Raw genomic sequence first — 24,464 nt, 5'->3', positions numbered from 1 at the left:
GGAACCGAAATTCTCTTGCAAGTTATGTGTCCACGAACTGGGTATGGCCAGTAAGGATTACTGCGTCGTGCTGTACCTGTTCCTCTGCTTAATCTTCCAATAAACACCGCATTCTGTAACTGGTGGGTTTCTGCTTCAAATCCCTTCAAGGTACGTTTGAGAGGTTGAAGATGCTAACATTGTGGTTATTGGTAGTTGCAGCGAGGTCGCTTGGGAAGCTGTAGAATGACCACCACGAGCAGTGGATCCATTGCTCCCCTCCCTCCAACCCCCTCCCCTCTCACTAGACACCAAAGTTATCCCAATGTGAGAGTGCATGGTGAAGTGCACCAGTGTGTTAATCCAATAGAAAATTCTCACAGCTTTGCGTTTTGTAGAGACTTATACTGCAAATGAATGCCACAGCTTACACTCCTACTTCTCTCAACAGGTGTAAAGTATTCTGGTAATACCAAAATAATCTTTGATTTTTCCCCTTTATGATAATTCGTAGTGATGGAAAGACTCTGCCACAATGGGAATGTGAAGTCTCAATCGACGTTAACAGCATGACCTTGTCATTAAAACCAACGGAAGGAATTTGCGCTGCAGGCTATGGCTCTGGAAAATTAAGGCGCTTTGCCACTCCACCTTGCTCCACAAACCCAGGTCACCCTCTCTCCACGAACTGGAAATGGTATTGGGAAGATAATGGCGGCGTCTGGTGTATGTACGAGAAGGACCACTTGGTAAACTGTACTTTTATAGTGTATCTTTAGACTGTGTTTGAAATCTTAGAGAGCCCAGAACATTCATATGTCAGGTTTTATATTGTTTCCTTTCATCGTCCTCCTCATCGCTAGACGTTACTTTCTGATTTCACTTCGTATTTTACAAGCTATCGTAATCGCAAAACTCTTCTTAAAAAAAATACAAAGTATTTGGTATTTTTCCCTTATGAAATATCTCTCAAATGTATCTGAAGTTTAAATCATAATTCCTGTAAAACCGATTAAAGATAAATTCGATTAGTATCGCATTATGGCACCCACTATAATTCTATAAAATCAACAAATGAGATGTCAATTCCTAAAGCGAACTAGCTACATCTTACTCGACAGTGTTAGTTGATCCGCATTAATATCGACTCACACTTTGTTTTTAAGGGAAGAAATCTACAAGAACTGATAGAGCACGCTTTCCTTGAAGGGTTGAAGCAAAATGAGACAGACTATACGTTCAATTTCAAAGTCAAAGCTCATGAGTACTACTTGGTCTTTCATTCAGAGAAAGGCGTGCACCAAGTAAACATGCAATACGGTACCAAAGGAAAGGTGAAACGAAGACCAGAAAGACTTATATCACCTGAAGAAATGACCGTCTTTAAAAGGTAAGACGTCTTGTTCACAGATTATAATGATTGAAATGATGAAGCAAAATATACGAGATTTCGTGTTACCGTACTCAGCAACTGCAATGCAGATTATGTAGTAGCTCATACCGACCAAGCGGGAGAATCGGACGGAAAAATGATTGGCGCGAAGTCACGACTTACGGACCAAGTACCATGAACAGCAACAAAGAAAAGTATTTCACAATGAAAATTGTTCCTTTGGTTCTTCGAGTGTGGACAGGAACTCACAATTCATCAAAAACCACGGCTTCCTTTCTCGTTTCTTTTATTTTATGCTCACATCCAGAAAATCAGTTTTCTCATTAGGATGTCAAAGAACTGTGCGGCTGCGGGCCGGTCTTCTTTTTCCGAACCGAAAACACGTGTCAGCTTTCATTGAGGTTTTCTCAAGGGTTGAGCGCGCGGCTACGTAAGAGTTATACGATGAGAAATATTATCATATAAGCCGTATGGCTCTCTTTGCACTTATATTGAAAAATGGTAAGCAAAAATATTCTATGCGGATCGTGTGGGATGACACGAGTTGGCCGGTAAAAGCAGAATGGCCCCGCAGGAAACCAGCGAAAAGAAGAGAGAAAGAAAAAAAAAAAGAGGCACTATCAAATGGTAAATGCTCCTTGACTGCATTAGCATGGGCCGGAAGGCAGAACACCATGCGCTCAGTCACGATGCACGTTCTTGGCTGCGTTCGTATGTACGTGATGACCTCAAGCTTGGCAGAGCAAATATTTCCCTACTCGGCATTTAAACTTAGCTGCTAAATACAAAATATATATCTTCATCGTTTTTTCATGAACGGGGACATTGATTGTGTGTCAAGAAGTCAAGTTAGGTAATTTTTTCGAGGAAGCAACAGCGGGAGCATCTCTGGTACGGAATAAATGGGCCGTGGTTGGTTTTTTTGTTTGTTTGTTTCTTGTTTGTTTTTTGTTTGTTGTTGTTGTTTTTTTTTAAAGTCAATATCTTCGATTTTCACATTGGTTAGGGTTCCCTCCGTGGAGTCTGTATTGATGAAAGAACCCGAAATAAGAGCGGTTAAATCCCCTGTTCCAAGCCACTGGTCCTATACGCCAGCCAGTGAGCCATATACACGAGTGACGTTAGACTCATCTTCATGGGAATTCAATAAGGTGGAATAACTATTCAAAGCGTCGATGAGTAACGTGGTGGTCAAGAAAATCGACCGCGTGCAGTATCTCTTCATGTGGGAAAAATATCGAAGGTAACGAAAAACCCGAGCTCACGCATATAAAAACTCTCCACAAGAATTCATGATGGTTTAAAGAAGAAAGGGGGTGAAAAGAAATTATCCCCCCCACTCCCGCACTGGACGCGATTTTTCTCAAATAACAAGCAATAATTTCCAAGAAGAATTTACGAGTGTTTTGACGTAAAACTGTAAAACGAAGGCTGTTCATCAACGGTGTTATCTACCCCTCCAATATTTCTTTACGGCGCGCAGCACGAAATGTTCACGATCAGGCTCTTTTATCAGCAAGCCTAGAAAATTTGTCTTTTCTTCAGTAACGAAAACGAGAAGTTCCCCATCAGTCAAGAAATTTCCCAATTAGGATATGAAAGTTGAAGAACGTCACTCACGAAATGTCATTGAATGTTCCTCAGTTTTAACTGGATGAATCATTAAAAATGGCTGTTTTGTGGAGTGAACGATTGATTATTATTGCCTATTACGTAGAGATATGATAGCAGAGATAACCTGTATTAAATGAGACGGCATTTTGTAAACTTGTGACGCAGGTGAAATAAATTATCAAATCTCTCTTTGTAGAAAAAAGACTACATGACACAACTAGCAAACGGTGATCAACAGAGGGTCAACGAGAAAAGACTTTTTCATGGAACCAGTCCAGATTCTGTAGAGGCTATCTGTGAAGAGAACTTTGATTGGCGTCTAAGCGGCACTGCGACCAGTACTAAGTATGGTCAAGGAAGCTACTTTGCGATGAAAGCATCCCACAGCCACAACTACGCAAAAGAAGATGCCAATAAGTCTCGATTTATGTTCATGGCCAAAGTCCTCGTGGGTTCGTATGTAAAGGGAAACCCCAACTATCGAAGACCACCCCACAAGCAACCTTTGAATGAAGCTGGTATCCTTTATTACGACTCCTGTGTGGATGACGCGTTGAAGCCAACTATGTCTATTGTCTTTGACATTGATCAGTTCTACCCAGAATATATCATCCAGTATTGAACTGTTTGTTTGCATCTGAAAAGATTCAATTCACAGAGAGCAACAACTTCCAATCCGAAACCTTGCTTCTCAACCACTCAATTTACGATGGGCTAGATAAACTTCGCCGAGACTACACTCGATTGCAAAAACATTGACCACCAAAAGTCATGTTTAATCCTTTACTTTTTCATTGTTCATGAAAATCTTTGTTTCATGAAAATCTATTCTTTTAGGAAAGCGTGGGTGGCTTCTACCATTTACCACGTGCAACTTGTTATGGCTATGATGTACATATGTACCCATAAAATTGTCCGGTTGTGAGAAGAAACTGTAGAAACTGTACTTTAAAAAAGTTGAGAAAGGAAAAACTGTGTGGTTTTGTGAATACTTTAAAAGTTGAAAAGTAGGCAATGTCTATAATTTGCCCAGGACTGCCCTACCAGGAGGCTATCGAACTGGTGAAAATTGTCCCTGTTGTAGATTTCATCACAGGGCTATGTGGTTATGCCTTTGACACCATTATTAAGGTCCCTGGACACCGTCTGAACAGTTTGATCCCATTTAGTGGACCGTCACGTTATGTTCAGAGATGCAACAAGCACTTCATCGTACCTAAATGCAAGACTTATCACTTTAGAAATAATTTTACTATTAGATCCTGTATTAATAATATATATACGTGGATTTTCAGTCTTTTTTTAATATACTTTGTGTTTTGTATACTATTTTATATACTTCTATATTTACTGTACTTAGTTTTGTAAATACGCAATTCAGCCTTCGGGTTGCAAAGTATTGATGATTAAACTATCTATCTATCTATCTGTAAAAGAGTTTCACACTTTTAGAGGCTGAGAAAAGGCTTATTAGTTTTAGCTTCTGGCACATGATTGATGACAACTGCAACTGATATGGCATTCCACCGACTGCTCTGGGATTCTCAATAGTAAGAACAGTCCTCCATAAAAGCTGATATTTTTATTTTTAAACAACAAAAATAGGACTAAAAATGGAAGTACTGTTACAGTCATACAACACTGTTTTGCAACCGACGATAAAAAGCTGCTGTTTTTTAGTTATTCTGTGGACTAATTTCCCAAAGGGATTTCATTATCTTATGTGTAAGAAGTTACTATTTGTTAAGTATAAAAATAAACACGTAAAAAATGGCGATGAACCCACGTTTCGGAGTCTTCAAGACGCAATTGTCAAGGTAACTTTTATCGTTAGGATAATGAATTCTGCGAGTATTAATGCCTGCCATACATTTACATGATAAAGAATGCGCGAATAAATTACAGAAATACTTTAACACGGATTAAGTCGGATTGCACGATCAGAGTTGGTTTTAGGTCTCTGATGAATAACATCTCGTGCACCAAGCGATCGAATTTTTCTTTTGCATCTCTTTAGAACATCGAAGTGCCTCAGTAGGTGTGGACAGACATGAACAACGGTCATTTTCTACATAGAAATACTACTAAGACAGACATGGCAAGGTCCCTGAAGACATACTGACCTACTCACTCGACCAAGAAATAGTCTGCCCCGTTTTGAAACTGAACACTTTATGGAAATGAGAGCTAGAATTCCGAGAAAACGACAATGTTCTCCTAACATGACTGGGTTGAGGAAAATGGCTTGTTTTTGCAATTTTCAACCTGACAGCTGGTCTGTTTAATGAAATGATTTTCACAGAAACTGTTGGCTGGGTAACATAGTGTTGGAAAGCGTATTATAAAATTAAAATAACATAATTATGCAGATATGCTTCTTTTTTTCACGCTGCGCCCATACCACCGTGTTGAGAGTAGAGTGTGTTCAGTGGTGAATTTCAGAACCAAAAAAGATATCCAAATTCCATTCAGTACATGTTATAGCACAGACTTAATTTTTAGTGTCATTCATCACTGGTTATCGATTAGAACTGAGGTCCACAAATTTCAATGCTGCCACGAGCATGATTTATCAGTCAGTTCTGCTCTGCTCAAATTAAAGAGGGCTCAAAAAATGCGCCTTCATTATAGAAAACATTGAAAACCCTCTCGAAATCAATTGTCGCGTTTTAAACCAAACATTCAATGAGAAATGAGGACTAGGATTCCGAGAAAACGACAGTATTCTCAATTCCAAAATCGTTCCGAAGACAAAAGAATTTAATTTAGACAACGGGAAGCCAGCGTAAGGAATTAATATTAAAAAATGGATTCATTGAATCTACACCAAAACGTTTGGCAAGGATTAATTCTTGGTAAACTGCTTTTTGTGCAGATTGTCCTACGATTCATTTTCATTTTCAACGTTACAAGCGAGAGACCTGTGAAAATCTCAAGGGAAAATATCGACCAACTTCCGGTTTCAAACACACGTCCGTGCTCATTCCTCTCTATTACTATGGAAACGTTATTGAAGCGAAACCAAAAATGTTAACCTCACTTTCATGAAGAATGAATAAATTACCACTTCCGTGTTAAACACCTCCCTTCCCAGCTGTAGAATTGCGAGCTTCATAGCTATTACAAGACTACTAACGACCTTTCGCAACGGAAAACGAGATTTTATGTACCATCAACCGTAGCCAAACGAGGATGATTTGCGACAGAATGGATCGTTTGAGCGGAAATCTCTCGGCTGATTACACCGCAGTTGTGGCGATAAAAACTTTGGCCATATTGTTCATAATCATCCTGACAGTTCAGTGCGTATTTCAAACACTATGTTTTGTCTGCTTGTTTTGTGGATATTTCGCGCTAATAGTGAGTAGCGTGTATATGATTTTGGTGAATGCGTTAGTTATTATTGTATGGGTCGCATTCGGCGAAAGGGGTTCCGATGTGGTTGAACAGATCAAGAAGCTCTTTGATTCCTTATGTACCATCATCTGTAATCAAACAAGAATGATTTTCGATAGAATGGATCGTTTGAGGGGTCATTTTTCGGCAAGTTACGTGGTGCTCGTAGTGTTCGTGATCATCCTGATAGTTCAGGACGTATTTCAACTACTTTGCTATTTCTGCATGTTGTGTGGTTGTTTTGCGCTAATTGTGAGTAGCGTTTATATGATTTTGGAGGACATGTGGGTTATTTTTGTGTTGGTCTTCCTTGGCGACAACGATTTCAATGTGGTTGAACAGCCCAAGACGCTATTTGCTTTTTTATTTACCATCATCCGTAGCCAAACAAATAAGATTCATGACAGGGTGGATAGCTTGAGGAGATATTCTTCGGCTGATTGCGCCGCGGTTGCCGCGATAAAAATTTTCGCCATTCTCGTGATTATTCTGACAGTACAGTGCGTATTTCATTTACTATGTTATTTCTGCGTATTTTATGGATATCTCGCTGTTGTGAGTGGTGCAAGTATTATTTTGGTGAAGATGTGGGTTATTTCTGTGTGGGTTCTCTGGTACTACTGGAACCTATTCCTGGAACTGATTGAAGCTATCCTATGTTGCCTTAGTTCCACTACGTTACGTGGCGTGGTTATTGTCGTTTCATCTTTCTCAGACTGGGCCTTAAATTTGAGAATCGACTGGAGAAGTTTTTGGCAACTGTGTTCTTTGTGCGGCATAGCAATAATAGTGATGCTTTGGATTAAACATGGCACGAGAGTTATCTGTGGCAAGGTCTCCGGAGGTATGAGAGAGGCCAAAAGACTCCTCAATTATGTGTTTGCCGTTTGTAGCGACCACGGCAGGATCATTCTACGTTTGAGCAGACGTTGCGATGCAAAAACGACGGTGATAATTATTGCTGTCATTTTTTTTGCTTTTACTTTTACCTATGTAAGTATCTTTCCGTCCGGTCACTCTTACTGGTCGATCTTTGCTCATCCTTTTCATCTAACTGGGACATATCTCGTTCGAGTCTGGGAGAATATGGTGGTTAGGTTGGACAACATCCGTTTGTTCGTCTCGACAATCTTTGAGCCATTGACAAACATCACCGACGATTTCTGGAAATGGATGGCTTTGCTCTCTAGGGACGAGGCAGCGCAGGTTTGTCAAATTTGTTTATTTGTGGACTCATTAAAATTCATTGATTCCCAGACACCCATATTAATTACCTTTAAGAGACTGTCGCGTGCACAACTGTATGTAAATTTCTAATTGGTTTCCTGCCGGTGTCACCTTAGAGGCACTTCTTGATACTACCTATTTTAATACCTTTTTGTCTAGTTTAAAGAAGCATTAATCTCGTCGTGGTTCCAATGAAATAACATAACGTATGATTATTTCTTAAACGCGTATACATAGAACAAAAGTTTATTGTAAAGGCTGGTTTTTCATTGTTTACGATGAACAAAGACAGCTCGTAGCCAGTTAATACAATCAGCCTCAAAACAGTACATCCTGTAAAGACACTGGAAAATTCATTAACGATTTAGAAAATAATACCCACTTAAAATAACTAAGTCAGTCCATCTGCATTAAAATCAATTTACATTTTCATTGTGTTTCTTAGGGAACAAACCCACAAGAATTGAAAGAGGAAACTTTTCTACAAGAGCTGCCTCGAAATGGGCCAGACCATACGTTCAATTTCAAGGTCAGAGATGATATAACCTATCTTAAAAATTCTTTGGTCTAGTTTAAAGAAGCACTAGCCTTGTCCTGGTCCCTAAGAAATAACATAACGCATGATTATTGCCGAAATGCATATACAGGGAAGAAAAGTCTATTGTAAGGGCTGGTTTTAATTGTTTACGATGAGCAAAGACAGTTTGTAGCCAGTTACTACAATCAGGCTCATAACAGTATATCCTGTAGAGACATCGGAAAATCAAGAAACGATTTAGAAAATAATAACCAGCTTAAGATAGCTATCTCTGACTTGAATGTGTCGGTCAATCTGCATTAAAATCAACTCTCATTTTAATTGTGTTTCTTAGGGAAGAAACCCACAAGAAGTGACAGAGCACGCTTTTCCGCAAGAGCTACCGCAAAGTGGTCCAGATCAGACATTCAATTTCAAGGTCAAAGATGATGATATTGTGGACAATAGCAGCTGGTTTATCTCGAAGATCTTTGGGAAGTTTACCAGTATCGCCCATGTTTTCTTAGAATGGATGGCTTTGCTCACTCCGTATTGCCTAACTTTTGCAGTAGCATGTTACCTTCTGGGATCGTCCTCAGTCGTTCTCGGTAAAGTCAGGGAAAATATGATTGTTATATTATACAATCTTCGCATGTTCATCTCAATGATCTTTAAGGTATTGACCAGCAGGAGATACTGGGAGAATATTTGTGTCATTTTGGAGAATCTATGTTGGTTTTGTTTGCAGATCCTTGAGGCATCGAAGAATTTTGCCCATTCTTGCTTCAAATGGATTACTGTGCTCGCTTCACTTATTCTCCTTAGAGTCTGGGAGATTATTATTTTTATTCTTGAAAATCTTCGTATCATCATAGCGACAATCTTTGAGGTGTTGACCAACATTAGATACTGGGAGATTAGCTGTGCCATTTTGGAGAGTCTCCGCTTTTTCACCTGGCAGATCTCTGATGCATTGATAAATATTACCCACAGTTTCTTGGAATTTATCTGTTTGCCGGCTTCGTGCCGTTCCACTGTTTCACGTTACCTATTAATGTCGATCGCAGTCGTGGTTGTTAGAGTCTGGGAGATAATGGTGGCAATTTTGGACAATCTCCGCATCTTCACAGCGATGATGTTTGAAGTATTGACCAACATTAGATACTGGGAGATTAGCTGCACCATTGTCCATTCTTGCTTCAAATGGATTACTGTGCTCGCTTCACTTATTCTCCTTAGAGTCTGGGGGATTATTATTTTTATTCTTGAAAATCTTCGTATCATCATAGCGACAATCTTTGAGGTGTTGACCAACATTAGATACTGGGAGATTAGCTGTGCCATTTTGGAGAGTCTCCGCTTTTTCACCTGGCAGATCTCTGATGCATTGATAAATATTACCCACAGTTTCTTGGAATTTATCTGTTTGCCGGCTTCGTGTCGTTCCACTGTTTCACGTTACCTATTAATGTCGATCGCAGTCGTGGTTGTTAGAGTCTGGGAGATAATGGTGGCAATTTTGGACAATCTCCGCATCTTCACAGCGATGATGTTTGAGGTATTGACCAACATTAGATACTGGGAGATTAGCTGCACCATTTCGGACAATCTCCGCTTGTTCATCTTGAAGATCTCTGATGCATTGACAAGTATTACCCACCGTTTATTAGAATACGTACTCAAATCGATCTCAGTCGTTGTAGCTAAACTCTGGGAGATAATGATGGCAATGTTCATCTTGAAGATCTCTAATGCATTGACAAGTATTACACACCATTTCCTGGAATGGATCAATTTGCTCGCTTCATATTGCGTCTCTGTTCCACGTTCCGTGCTTAAATCGATCTTACTCGTTGTTGCTAGACTCTGTGTGATAACGGTCCCTGATGCATTGACAAGAATTACCCGCCGTTTCTCGGAATGGATCATTGGCCGTGTGTACGACAACTACCACCGTGAAACCAACGAGGGCGATCATCCGAGAGAAGGTAAGATATTGACCGCTCGTTTTTATTAGTTAACCCCTTTGCATTCGTTGCAGCCCTTTACATAGCTTTGTCAAACTCTGGTTAGTTAATAACTTATACGGCTTTCAAACTACCTAACTTACTAACGTACTATATCTAATTGACTCAGTGACGAAACCGACGCCTGACATTTTCATTGATTTTCATATTGACCTAACTAATTGCCGTACTTTCCAATAGCGCTAACACTGAGGATGCGAGCAGACGATGAAACTATTTTAGACTTTGCTAACTGCACTCATTTTCTTGATCTCTCAAGAAGCAATTAAGTCTAGGTACAAAAAGGCAAACCTTTTTTTAGCTTCCTTTTGATTTTATAATAGACTATATAAATTTTGGATGGTGAGAAATGAACGTGAATTATCGGTTTTCTTTCAAAATGACAGTTTGCAATTTATTTATTTGTCTCTTTAGAAGCGTGTCACGTTGATGACGAAAGACCTACTGACCCAATTAGCCAATGGTATCTCCTTGGCAAATGCACGGAAGACATCGGAAGCTCAGAGCATCATTCTATTCTGCCAAATAGTTGTCAATATAATGAAAGCAGTGATGCTGAATTGGAAAGCTCTAGTGTGACTAACAACACAACGTTGGAAAATCTTCACTATGACGAAACTCCTGAGGGAACATTTAACCTTAACCCAGGCCAAGCAAATGAAAGGTAATTTCTGATCTTATTTTAACATTTTGGCATTCTTACCCCTGTGCGAAAGTAAACTGGGTTGATCGAGTAGAAATTTTGCTTCCCAGCCCTCCTCCCACGCTCTATCCAAAATCCTGGATACGCATATATGACCCATTTTCTGGCCCCTCCTAAATGTTTATCTAAGAGTACTTTTATTGGTAACCATTTTCTTCGGGAAATTTAAAGGCAAAGAGATGCCACAGATTACACTTCTAAATCCCTCCAAGCCGAGAGTAATTCTTGTGATACTCAAATTATCTTTTATTTCCTCCTGTGTGATATTCCTAAGTGATGAAGATAATCAGCCTCTGTGGGAAAGGAATGTTTTAATCAACGTTAACAGCATGACCTCTTCATTAGAGCACGTGTGGGCAGGAGACATAGAACACTTGGAGCAACACTCTACTCTGACAATTGATTCTCAATATAGTGAAAGCAGTGGTGCTATCACAAATAACAGAACTTTGGAAAATCTTCAGTGTGACGAAATTGTTGAGGGACAATTTCACCTTAACTCAGCGGAAGCGGATGAAAGGTAATTTGTTTTCTTAGTGTAATCTTCCTTTTGGGATTTTAACCCATTAGGGGAAATAAACTGAGCTAATCGGGTAAAATGTTCCCCACTCCCCCCTCGCACTCACGTCTTATCCAAACTATTGGATACGCCTATAAAACTGGTGGTATTTTCTGACCTCTCCTCAACATTTAATTTATAGCACATTTGTTAATGACTTTAAAAACAAACAGATGCCACAGATTACACTTCTACGTCCCTCAAAGCTGAAATAAGTCTCGTTATACTCACATTATCTTTGATTTCCTTCTATGTGATATTTCATAGTGATGAAGATACTCCGCCTCCATGGGAAAGGAATGTTTTAATCGACGTTAACACCATGACCTCTCCATTAGAGTACGTGTGCACAGAAGACACAGACCGTTTGGAGCATCACTCTCCTCTGACAATTGATCCTCAATATAATGAAAGCAGTGGTGCTGAATGGAAAAGCTCTAGTATCATGAATAACACAGCGTTGGAAAATCTCCACTGTAACGAAACTGTTGAGGGACTATTTCACCTTAACCCATCTCAAGCAGATGAAAGGTGATTTGATTTCTTAGTGTAGCCTCTTTTTTGGACTCTAATCCATGGGGGGTTATATAATGGGCTAATCGAGTAACATTTCCCCTCCCCTCCGCTCCCACACCCTTTCCAAAATCCTTGATAGGCCTTTAAAATTCATGTTTTTTACTTTGACTAGTGCTCTATATTTGATGTACGGCACTTTTTTAGGGACTTCAAAAGCAAACAGATGCCACAGATTACACTTCTATGTCCCTCCAAGCTGAAATACTCTTGTGATACTCAAATTATCTTTGATTTCCTCCTGTGTAATATTTCCTAGTGACAAAGATTCTCCGCCTCCATGGGATAGGAATGTTTTAACCGACGTTAACGGCATGACATTGTCATTAGAGCACCTGTGCACAGAAGATGTAGAACGCGTAGAGCATCACTCTCCTCTAACAATTGATTGTCAATATAATGAAAGCAGCGGTGCTGAATGGAAAATCTCTAGTATAACAAACAACACAACGTTGGAAAATCTCCACTATGACGAAACTGCTATGGTACAATTTCACCTTAACCCAGGCCAAGCAAATGAAAGGTAATTTGTTTTCTAAGTGTAATCTTTTTCGGGTTTGTAACACATGTGCGCGAATAAAATGGGTTGATCGAGTACAAATTTTGCGGCCCCCTTCATGATACGTTATTGAAATCCCTGGATACCCCACTTATAACCCATGTCATTTTCTGGCCCCTCCTTAATATGCGTACGGCACTTTTTCAGGACTTTAAAACAGACAAAAGCCACGGATTAAACTTCTACGTCCCTCAAAGCTGAAAATAACTCTCGTAATTCTTAAATAATCGTTGATTTCCTCCTGTGTAAAATTTTGTCAGTGATGAAGATACTCCGATTCCATGGGATAGGAACGTTTTAATTGACGTCAACAACATGACCTCGTCATTAAAGCATGTGTGCGCAGAAGACATACAACGCTTGGAGCATCACTCTCCTCTGAAAATTGACTGTCAATATAATAAAAGCAGCGGTGCTACATGGGAAAGCTCTAGTATCACAAATAACACAACGTTGAAAGATCTCCTTTGTAACTATACTGCTGAGAAACCATTCCAAAAAATTCCAACTTTCTTCATATCCCCATGTAATATTTGAAAATTGGAGAATACCACAGAAGAAATATCACCGCATGTTCTTTAATTTTAGCTGGACGCGTTCTGTCTCGTACAACGTTGAAGAAACATTTGTGAGCAAATATGTTTGATAAATCATTAAAAATAGCTATTTTGTTGAGTAAAAGATTGATCGTTATGGCCCACATACTATGTAGAGATATGATACCACAAATAACCTGTTTTAGGAACTCGTTCTATAAACCTGTGACGCATGCGAGATATATTTTTAAATTTCTCTCGCTAGGAAAATAGACGTCGACAGCATGACCTCGTCATTAAAGCACGTGTATGCAGAAGACATACAACGCTTGAAACATCACTCTCCTCTGAAAATTGATTGTCAATATAATAAAAGCAGCGGTCCTACATGGAAAAGCTCTAGTATCACAAATAACACAACGTTGAAAGATCTCCTTTGTAACTATACTGCTGAGAAACCATTTAAACTTAACGATGGCCAAGCAAGTGAAAGGTAGTTTGTTTTTTTAGTGTGATCTTTTTCAGATTCGTAACACATGTGCACAAATGAAATGGGTTTATCGACTACAAATTTTGCGCCCTTCCCACCCTCTATTTAAATTCCAGAATACCCCACTTAGAACCCGTGTCATTTTCTGGCCCCCTTCCCCCTTAACAGTTCCGAAGGACCAACTGCTTACATCTTGCCAAACTCTCTCCTTGGTGAATACTCGGAAGGCATAGAATGCTTGGAACATCACTGTTTTCTGTCCCCTCATTTGCAATATAATGTAACCAGTGATGTTGAATGGAAAATCTTGGAAACGACAGACAACACAGCGTTGGAAGAGCTTTACTGTGACGAAAATATTGAGGGAATATTTAAGCTAAACCCAGCCCAAGCTATCGAAGGGAGTTTCTTTCCTAATGTAATGTCTGTTGGACTTTATCATATGCGGAGCAAAATTACTGAATGCTGATTGGCCGAGACAGAGGGCTTTTTTTCTTAATCAGGAGGGCACTTTTGGGAAAACTTAGAAAATACGCGTGAAGTTAATCCTTAATTGCCCTCAGGCCCGTGCTACTAGGTATAGGAATCAGCTGTAAAATATTGTTGTGATACTCAAACAATCTTTGATTTCCCCTTTTGTGATATTTCTTTGTAATAGAGATACTCTGCCTCCATGGAAAAAAGATATTTCAATAAAAGGTATCAGCATTCCCTCTTCATTGGAGCAAACGTTGGGAAATTACGCTTTAAGCTTTGGAAATATAAGGCAGTTGTCTACTCCACCTTGCTCGACTTACCAATACAACCTGCCCTATGCGAACAGGAAATGGTACTCGGAAGAAATTCTCAATGACGGGTGTATATACAACAAGGAACTCTCGGTAAACCTATCTTTTATCTGCATCATGAGTCACGTTTATTTTATTAGTGCATCTTTAAAGTGTGTTAACAATTTTTGACTTTAGAGGTACTACCCGATCTTTCAATCAAAAAGAAGCGTGGATCAAGGAAATATTACATTGCCTACAAAAGGAAAGGTGAAAGGATGGCAAGAAAGACTTGTACATAACGAGGAAGTCAACTTCTTAAAATGGTAGGAATCTCTTGTTCACAGATTGTAATGATCGGAAGGATTGTAACAAAATGTATCTTTAATTTCTCAGTAAAAAGTTTTTCTTTCACTTCACTTCGGCAACTGCATCTTGAAAACTGAGAATAAATACATACTAACAAGCCAAAAGATCGGAAGGGAAAATACTTGGTTGCAGGTCGACGTCACGACATAGGGGCCAAGCACGCAAAACAACAACATAAAATTATTTGCCATCTATCGCGTGCGGACAAAAAAACTTAGAATTCATTCAAAAGCGTGACTTTTTTATTATTCTATTTTAAGTTTTCATTCAGTATTTCAATTCACGCATGGGGAAGCCAAAGAACCGTGCGATTACGGGACTGGTCTGTTTTTTTCTAAACTGACTCACGTCAACTCGTCAGACCCTACACACGAGAACCTTAAGTACGGTTTTCTTTAGGATTTTGCGTGCGGGTCGTAAGAGTCAGACGATAAAAACTGTAAGTATATGCGGTGAGTGGCAATTCGGTAGCCAGCAGTGGCTATTTTTCGAGCTGTGAAGCGGCGAGGTAAATATTCATCTCTAGGCACCTCCACCTCGAAGAATAGGTGTTAACTATCAAAAGCCCCGTATGGACACACAAAAACCCCTTCCCCGCCCCCGCCTCTCCCCTCGCTATGAGAGTCGCATGCTATGGCAAACAACAATTTTCAAATAGAATTTGCGAGTGTTTTAATGTAATAGGAAGGCTGCTCGTCAGTGTTGTCTACCCTTCCAATATTTCTTTACAGCGCGCATCACGAAACGTTTACAACCAGCCATTTTTTATCCGCAAGCCAAGCAAATTTGTCTGCTCTTTTATAAAGATAGCGAAAAAATTCCAACTTTCTTCATATCCCCATGTAATATTTGAAAAAAAGGAGAATACCACAGAAGAAATATCACCACATGTTCTTTAATTTTAGCTGGACGCGTTCTGTCTCGTACAACGTTGAAGAAACATTTGTGAGCAAATATGTTTGATAAATCATTAAAAATAGCTATTTTGTTGAGTAAAAGATTGATCGTTATTGCCCACATACTATGTGGAGATATGATACCTCAAATAACCTGTTTTAGGAACACGTTCTATAAACCTGTGACGTATGCAAGATATATTTTTAAATTTCTCTCGCAGGAAAATAGACGTCGACAGCACGAACTCGTCATTAAAGCACGTGTATGCAGAAGACATACAACGCTTGAAACATCACTCTCCTCTGAAAATTGATTGTCAATACAATAAAAGCAGCGGTGCTACATGGGAAAGCTCTAGTATCACAAATAACACAACGTTGAAAGATCTCCTTTGTAACTATACTGCTGAGAAACCATTTAAACTTAACGCTGGCCAAGCAAGTGAAAGGTAGTTTGTTTTTTTAATGTGATCTTTTTTGGATTCGTAACACATGTGCACAAATGAAATGGGTTTATCGACTACAAATTTTGCGCCCTTCCCACCCTCTATTTAAATTCCAGAATACCCCACTTAGAACCCGTGTCATTTTCTGGCCCCCTTCCCCCTTAACAGTTCCGAAGGACCAACTGCTTACATCTTGCCAAACTCTCTCCTTGGTGAATACTCGGAAGGCATAGAATGCTTGGAACATCACTGTTTTCTGTCCCCTCATTTGCAATATAATGTAACCAGTGATGTTGAATGGAAAATCTTGGAAACGACAGACAACACAGCGTTGGAAGAGCTTTACTGTGACGAAAATATTGAGGGAATATTTAAGCTAAACCCAGCCCAAGCTATCGAAGGGAGTTTCTTTCCTAATGTAATGTCTGTTGGACTTTATCATATGCGGAGCAAAATTACTGAATGCTGATTGGCCGAGACAGAGGGCTTTTTTTCTTAATCAGGAGGGCACTTTTGGGAAAACTTAGAAAATACGCGTGAAGTTAATCCTTAATTGCCCTCAGGCCCGTGCTACTAGGTATAGGAATCAGCTGTAAAATATTGTTGTGATACTCAAACAATCTTTGATTTCCCCTTTTGTGATATTTCTTTGTAATAGAGATACTCTGCCTCCATGGAAAAAAGATATTTCAATAAAAGGTATCAGCATTCCCTCTTCATTGGAGCAAACGTTGGGAAATTACGCTTTAAGCTTTGGAAATATAAGGCAGTTGTCTACTCCACCTTGCTCGACTTACCAATACAACCTGCCCTTTGCGAACAGGAAATGGTACTCGGAAGAAATTCTCAATGACGGGTGTATATACAACAAGGAACTCTCGGTAAACCTATCTTTTATCTGCATCATGAGTCACGTTTATTTTATTAGTGCATCTTTAAAGTGTGTTAACAATTTTTGACTTTAGAGGTACTACCCGATCTTTCAATCAAAAAGAAGCGTGGATCAAGGAAATATTACATTGCCTACAAAAGGAAAGGTGAAAGGATGGCAAGAAAGACTTGTACATAACGAGGAAGTCAACTTCTTAAAATGGTAGGAATCTCTTGTTCACAGATTGTAATGATCGGAAGGATTGTAACAAAATGTATCTTTAATTTCTCAGTAAAAAGTTTTTCTTTCACTTCACTTCGGCAACTGCATCTTGAAAACTGAGAATAAATACATACTAACAAGCCAAAAGATCGGAAGGGAAAATACTTGGTTGCAGGTCGACGTCACGACATAGGGGCCAAGCACGCAAAACAACAACATAAAATTATTTGCCATCTATCGCGTGCGGACAAAAAAACTTAGAATTCATTCAAAAGCGTGACTTTTTTATTATTCTATTTTAAGTTTTCATTCAGTATTTCAATTCACGCATGGGGAAGCCAAAGAACCGTGCGATTACGGGACTGGTCTGTTTTTTTCTAAACTGACTCACGTCAACTCGTCAGACCCTACACACGAGAACCTTAAGTACGGTTTTCTTTAGGATTTTGCGTGCGGGTCGTAAGAGTCAGACGATAAAAACTGTAAGTATATGCGGTGAGTGGCAATTCGGTAGCCAGCAGTGGCTATTTTTCGAGCTGTGAAGCGGCGAGGTAAATATTCATCTCTAGGCACCTCCACCTCGAAGAATAGGTGTTAACTATCAAAAGCCCCGTATGGACACACAAAAACCCCTTCCCCGCCCCCGCCTCTCCCCTCGCTATGAGAGTCGCATGCTATGGCAAACAACAATTTTCAAATAGAATTTGCGAGTGTTTTAATGTAATAGGAAGGCTGCTCGTCAGTGTTGTCTACCCTTCCAATATTTCTTTACAGCGCGCATCACGAAACGTTTACAACCAGCCATTTTTTATCCGCAAGCCAAGCAAATTTGTCTGCTCTTTTATAAAGATAGCGAAAAAATTCCAACTTTCTTCATATCCCCATGTAATATTTGAAAATTGGAGAATACCACAGAAGAAATATCACCACATGTTCTTTAATTTTAGCTGGACGCGTTCTGTCTCGTACAACGTTGAAGAAACATTTGTGAGCAAATATGTTTGATAAATCATTAAAAATAGCTATTTTGTTGAGTAAAAGATTGATCGTTATTGCCCACATACTATGTGGAGATATGATACCTCAAATAACCTGTTTTAGGAACACGTTCTATAAACCTGTGACGTATGCAAGATATATTTTTAAATTTCTCTCGCAGGAAAATAGACGTCGACAGCACGAACTCGTCATTAAAGCACGTGTATGCAGAAGACATACAACGCTTGAAACATCACTCTCCTCTGAAAATTGATTGTCAATACAATAAAAGCAGCGGTGCTACATGGGAAAGCTCTAGTATCACAAATAACACAACGTTGAAAGATCTCCTTTGTAACTATACTGCTGAGAAACCATTTAAACTTAACGCTGGCCAAGCAAGTGAAAGGTAGTTTGTTTTTTTAATGTGATCTTTTTTGGATTCGTAACACATGTGCACAAATGAAATGGGTTTATCGACTACAAATTTTGCGCCCTTCCCACCCTCTATTTAAATTCCAGAATACCCCACTTAGAACCCGTGTCATTTTCTGGCCCCCTTCCCCCTTAACAGTTCCGAAGGACCAACTGCTTACATCTTGCCAAACTCTCTCCTTGGTGAATACTCGGAAGGCATAGAATGCTTGGAACATCACTGTTTTCTGTCCCCTCATTTGCAATATAATGTAACCAGTGATGTTGAATGGAAAATCTTGGAAACGACAGACAACACAGCGTTGGAAGAGCTTTACTGTGACGAAAATATTGAGGGAATATTTAAGCTAAACCCAGCCCAAGCTATCGAAGGGAGTTTCTTTCCTAATGTAATGTCTGTTGGACTTTATCATATGCGGAGCAAAATTACTGAATGCTGATTGGCCGAGACAGAGGGCTTTTTTTCTTAATCAGGAGGGCACTTTTGGGAAAACTTAGAAAATACGCGTGAAGTTAATCCTTAATTGCCCTCAGGCCCGTGCTACTAGGTATAGGAATCAGCTGTAAAATATTGTTGTGATACTCAAACAATCTTTGATTTCCCCTTTTGTGATATTTCTTTGTAATAGAGATACTCTGCCTCCATGGAAAAAAGATATTTCAATAAAAGGTATCAGCATTCCCTCTTCATTGGAGCAAACGTTGGGAAATTACGCTTTAAGCTTTGGAAATATAAGGCAGTTGTCTACTCCACCTTGCTCGACTTACCAATACAACCTGCCCTATGCGAACAGGAAATGGTACTCGGAAGAAATTCTCAATGACGGGTGTATATACAACAAGGAACTCTCGGTAAACCTATCTTTTATCTGCATCATGAGTCACGTTTATTTTATTAGTGCATCTTTAAAGTGTGTTAACAATTTTTGACTTTAGAGGTACTACCCGATCTTTCAATCAAAAAGAAGCGTGGATCAAGGAAATATTACATTGCCTACAAAAGGAAAGGTGAAAGGATGGCAAGAAAGACTTGTACATAACGAGGAAGTCAACTTCTTAAAATGGTAGGAATCTCTTGTTCACAGATTGTAATGATCGGAAGGATTGTAACAAAATGTATCTTTAATTTCTCAGTAAAAAGTTTTTCGTTCACTTCACTTCGGCAGCTGCATCTTGAAAACTAAGAATAAATACATACTAACAAGCGAAAAGATCGGAAGGGAAAATACTTGGTTGCAGGTCGACCTCACGACATAGGGGTCAAGCACGCAAAACAACAACATAAAATTATTCGCCATCTATCGCGTGTGGACAAAAAAACTTAGAATTCATTCAAAAGCGTGACTTTTTTTATTATTCTATTTTAAGTTTTCATTCAGTATTTCAATTCACGCAAAGGGACGCCAAAGAACCGTGCGATTACGGGACTGGTCTGTTTTTTTCTAAACTGACTCACGTCAACTCGTCAGACCCTACACACGTCAACCTTAAGTACGGTTTTCTTTAGGATTTTGCGTGCGGGTCGTAAGAGTCAGACGATAAAAACTGTAAGTATATGCGGTGAGTGGCAATTCGGTAGCCAGCAGTGGCCATTTCTCGAGCTGTGAAGCGGCGAGGTAAATATTAATCTCTAGGCACCTCCACCTCGATGAATAGGTGTTAACTATCAAAAGCCCCGTATGGACACGCAAAAACCCCTTCCCCGCCCCCACCTCTCCCCTCGCTACGAGAGTCGCATGCTATGGCGTGAGGTGAACCCGAAAAAGTACGAAAAAATGAGTCGAGTAAGCATTTTTTGAAAATGCACAAGAGGACCAAACTGAATGGGACCATGGGGTCTTTTAAACAGTCAATCCTTTCTGTTTTCGCTTTTTTCAGGGCTCCTTCTGGGAATTCTATATCAATAAGAGTACCCGAAAAAAGACCAGTTGTTCCAAGCCACTGGTCCTGTACACCAGTCAGTGAGCCATGTACACGAGTGACGTTGGACTCATCTTCATGGGAATTCAAAGACGTTGAACAACTATTCAAAGCGTCGATGAGTAATGTGGTGATTAAGAAAATCGACCGCGTGCAGAATCCTTTCATGTGGGAAAGTTTTCAAAGGTAGGGAAAACCCTGAGCTCACGCAAATAACAACTCTACATAAGAATTCATGATGGTCTAAAGAAAGGGCGTGAAAGGAAATCAACCCCCCCCCCCCCTTCCCCATCCCGTCCTTCCTCGCACTGGACGCTTTTTCTAAAATAACAAACAACAATTTTCAAATGGAATTTGCGAGTGTTTTGATGTAGTACGAAGGCTGCTCGACAGTGTTGTCTACCCTTCTAATATTTCTTTACAACGCGCATCACGAAACGTTTACAACCAGCCTTTTTTACCAGCAAGCCAAGCAAATTTGTCTCCTCTTTTATAAAGATAGCGAAAAAATTCCATCTTTCTTCAAATCCCCATGTAATATTTGAAAATTGGAGAATACCACAGAAGAAATATCACCGCATGTTCTTTAGTTTTAGCTGGACGCGTTCTGTCTCGCACAACGTTGAAGAAACATCTGTGAGCAAATTGATCATTATGGCCCACATACTATGTAGAGTTAGATATCACACATAACCTGTTTTAAAAGGACATTCTGTAAACCTGTGACGTATGCGAGATAAATTTTTAAATTTCTCTCGCTAGGAAAAAAGACTATATGAAAGCAGTAGCACATGGCAATGAACAGGGGGTCAACGAGAAAAGATTGTTTCATGGGACCCGTCCAGATTCCGTAGAGGCCATCTGTAAAGAGAACTTTGATTGCCGTCTAAGCGGCAGTGTAAACGGAGCTTTTTATGGTCGTGGAAGCTACTTTGCAGTGAATGCATTCCTCAGCCATCATTACACGCAAGCAGATGCCAATAAGTCTCGGTTCATGTTCTTGGCCAAAGTCCTTGCGGGTTCGTATGTGAAAGGTGACTCCAGCTATCGAAGACCGCCGCCGACGGAACCGTCAGATCGAGGTACTGCCCGCTACTATGACTCATGTGTGGATAACGAGTCGGAGCCTACGATGTTTATTGTCTTTGACATCAATCAGCACTACCCAGAGTATGTCATTCAGTATGAGTCTGATTAGATGCGTCTGAAAGGATTCAATTGGTTGAGAACAATAACGTCCAATCTGTAACTTTCCACTTCAACCATTCAATTTGCAATGGTCTCTGTACACTTTCTAGAAAGTACATCTTTCAGGCAAGCCGCGGATAATCGTGTTCGACTAAAAGTTAGGACGTATATAGTGCAAAGGAAAATGTTTCAACTTTTATGTCTTTCTTACTTTCGTTTTTTTAAGATTAACAAAGTATTTAAAGGTATAGTAAAATTTGCACGGGAATAGTAAGTAATTAATCAGAAGGCGCAATTTATTTCAAACCTTCATTTTGCATAGTGTAGTCCAATTTAAGAATTATTTCGTCAATACGTGAGAACTTGAGTCATTATATTCTTCTCAAAAAAAACTTCGAAAACTCGCAACTTAGGCCTTAGTTATACCTTTTTGCTCGTAGTAAGTCCAAGGCCATGTTACCAAACAACACTGTCTTTTCCAACTCTCATCAGGAGAATCGGGAAGGACATATTTTGTGTGCGGTGGTCAAACTTAGCATGAATTTGGTGTGACAGCGAAAATGAGTCAGTACGCGTTATTTACTTGGCCAAATGTTGTAGTTTACTTTAGTTTCCACAATTTGGTTATTAAATCAGAATTCGTAAGCTATTTTAGCAACCTGAAAAGGGCAAAAAATTGTGGTTTTATAATTTAATGTTAACTACTGTAATACATAAAGGATTTTAACATTTTTAGAGACTGACAAAAGGCGACTCAGCTTTAGCTTGTAACATATGATTAATGACAAATAATGCTACTGCGGGATTCTCAATAGTAAACTACTTGATAAAAGCTGAAATTTTTGTTTTCATTCAACAACGATACGACTGAAATGGTAGTGCTTTTGTAATCATGCAACACTATGTAACAAGTAATAATAAAACGCTGTTAATTCATTACTTGTTTGTTGTTCTGTGGACTGATATTCAAAAGTGATTCTCATACCTTTATGAGGAACTAGGTGCTACTACTTTGTTATATTACTTTTGAGACAATTAGTAAAGAGGGCAAGTTTACAAAGAAACTGTGGTGCTGCGTAGCTGGAGGATATAACAAGATAATTTGGTTTTATCACTGACTGAGCTAATAATGTAAATTGGCCACTGCGAGGAGTTTCTAAAGCTGACTTTTCGAGCGTTATCCTTTTCCAGATTCAATTATTGAATAATTGTTTTAGTATAATTGCTCAGGTGCTTTCGAATTCAGTCGTAGTTGTTGAAACCATTCTATTACAATATTTTTAATTACTCGTATCAAGATTAGCAGCCGGTCTCCACTAGAATTTAACGGGTTTCTTCAATAAGCAAAAACTGAAAAGTGTTACCCCGTTTATCGCTTACTGGGTGACATGGACAAAACGTGAGGCCGCCATTATGAAATTTAGCGTCCCTGTTACAATCAAGTGAGGTGATTATAGCGAGATATGCCCCATTTTTCGACCCATCGGAGCGCGCGCATCTCCAAAATCACAAGACAATTATACCAATATTTGATAACTCATAATTACAAGACAGTTCTCGATCCACACTTCGAGCAAAGATGAAAATGTGAAAATTTATCCGAAATACAATCATTTTCCAATTCTCACAAACAATCCTGTTGTGGAAACCAGGCCACAATGCTCCTAAATCTGCTACTGAAGTGTTTCTTGATTTTTTTTTCCTTTTGTGGATGTCGTTAAAATTAGTGGGGATGTCTGCAATGACGTTTTCCAACGCAGTCTCCCTCGAAATGACTTTTTTAATAAAGCCGAAAATTACTCATTCCTTGTTAAACTTTACCAAATCCTATTTCGAGGTAATATTTACAGTGTGCTTCTTCGTTTCATCAGGATTGCATATGACCTCTTCATTGATTTCTTTAACTGCAACGAAGCGGCCACGAGCGTGATTTCATCTGCAAAATCTATTCTTCCAAATGGGTTTTGATGTTTTAATAGCAATTAAAGCCATCAAAAGAAAAGGGTTAAAAAAAATCCGCCACCATCACAGAAAACAGTGTAAAAACTCTCTTCGCCAACAAAATTGTTAAAGAAACTGAACATTTCATAGAAACGAAAGTGCAAATTCCGAGAAAATGACAATGATCCCCTAACATGAGTGGGGTAGGGGAAATTGTCCCAGATAAGCGCCTTTCACCTTTTTACCTTTTCCACCTCGATCTGAAGACAAAATTTTATTTATTCAGTTAAATACCATAACAGCTGATTTGCGCAATGACATCATTTTCACAAATATGTTTGATGCCATCTTCACAGACACGGTTGGCCAGGCTTCACCCTTGGTCAACTAAGTGTTGGAAAGCATATTAATTAAAAGTAATTATTGTGACTTGCTTCTTTTTCTAACACCGTGTCCATGCTACCGTGCTGGAAGCAGAACATGTTCTATCATAAATTTCACGACGCGCAAAAATTTATATTCCGTACATCTTTAGCACAGAGTACATTTCAGAGTGACATTCATTCTTGTTTTTTTTTAATTAGGCCCTCAAAAGTTGTTTTCAAGTTCCTCGTGTTATTTCTCTCGCGTGATTCGTGCAATATCTTAAGAAAGTCCACTGTTTTTTGAGAATCGTACTCATTTAACTCATCTTTCCCTATCTCTTATTCCTTAAAAATTTAAGTGACTGTATCTTTATCCGGCAACGATTACTTTATTTAAGGAGCTTTGGTGGCAATAAATCCGAGGAAATCAGTTTTTTTTTACTCTAAAGATCAACGTTAAAAAAAACAACGACGTTTCGACTTAACTGTTTGA

General features: G+C 39.2%; 2 protein-coding genes across 2 annotated transcripts; both read left to right on the top strand.

Moving 5' to 3' along the window:
* Positions 1 to 1,934: 1,934 nt before the first annotated feature.
* Positions 1,935 to 3,608, top strand: LOC131800189 (protein mono-ADP-ribosyltransferase PARP12-like). The gene is given in 3 exon segments (XM_066165441.1): positions 1,935 to 1,999; positions 2,379 to 2,615; positions 3,182 to 3,608. Coding segments are annotated over 3 exon segments (729 nt in total).
* Positions 3,609 to 9,298: 5,690 nt separating this feature from the next.
* LOC136280468 (uncharacterized) lies at positions 9,299 to 22,566 on the top strand. Its single transcript, XM_066165686.1, has 16 exons — positions 9,299 to 10,114; positions 10,568 to 10,817; positions 11,131 to 11,376; positions 11,683 to 11,946; positions 12,248 to 12,511; positions 13,349 to 13,576; positions 14,232 to 14,454; positions 14,539 to 14,666; positions 15,827 to 16,054; positions 16,710 to 16,932; positions 17,017 to 17,144; positions 18,304 to 18,531; positions 19,187 to 19,409; positions 19,494 to 19,621; positions 20,436 to 20,663; positions 21,240 to 22,566. Exons 1-16 carry the CDS (start codon positions 9,595 to 9,597, stop codon positions 21,673 to 21,675), a joined length of 3,945 nt encoding a protein of 1,314 aa, XP_066021783.1. The 5' UTR covers positions 9,299 to 9,594; the 3' UTR covers positions 21,676 to 22,566.
* The last annotated feature ends 1,898 nt before the right edge of the window (positions 22,567 to 24,464 follow it).

Source organism: Pocillopora verrucosa, chromosome 4, assembly GCF_036669915.1.
Source record: "Pocillopora verrucosa isolate sample1 chromosome 4, ASM3666991v2, whole genome shotgun sequence".
NCBI lineage: Eukaryota > Metazoa > Cnidaria > Anthozoa > Scleractinia > Pocilloporidae > Pocillopora > Pocillopora verrucosa.
The sequence above is the reverse complement of the archived record's forward strand: the minus strand, read 5'-3'. Positions and strand labels throughout refer to the sequence as shown.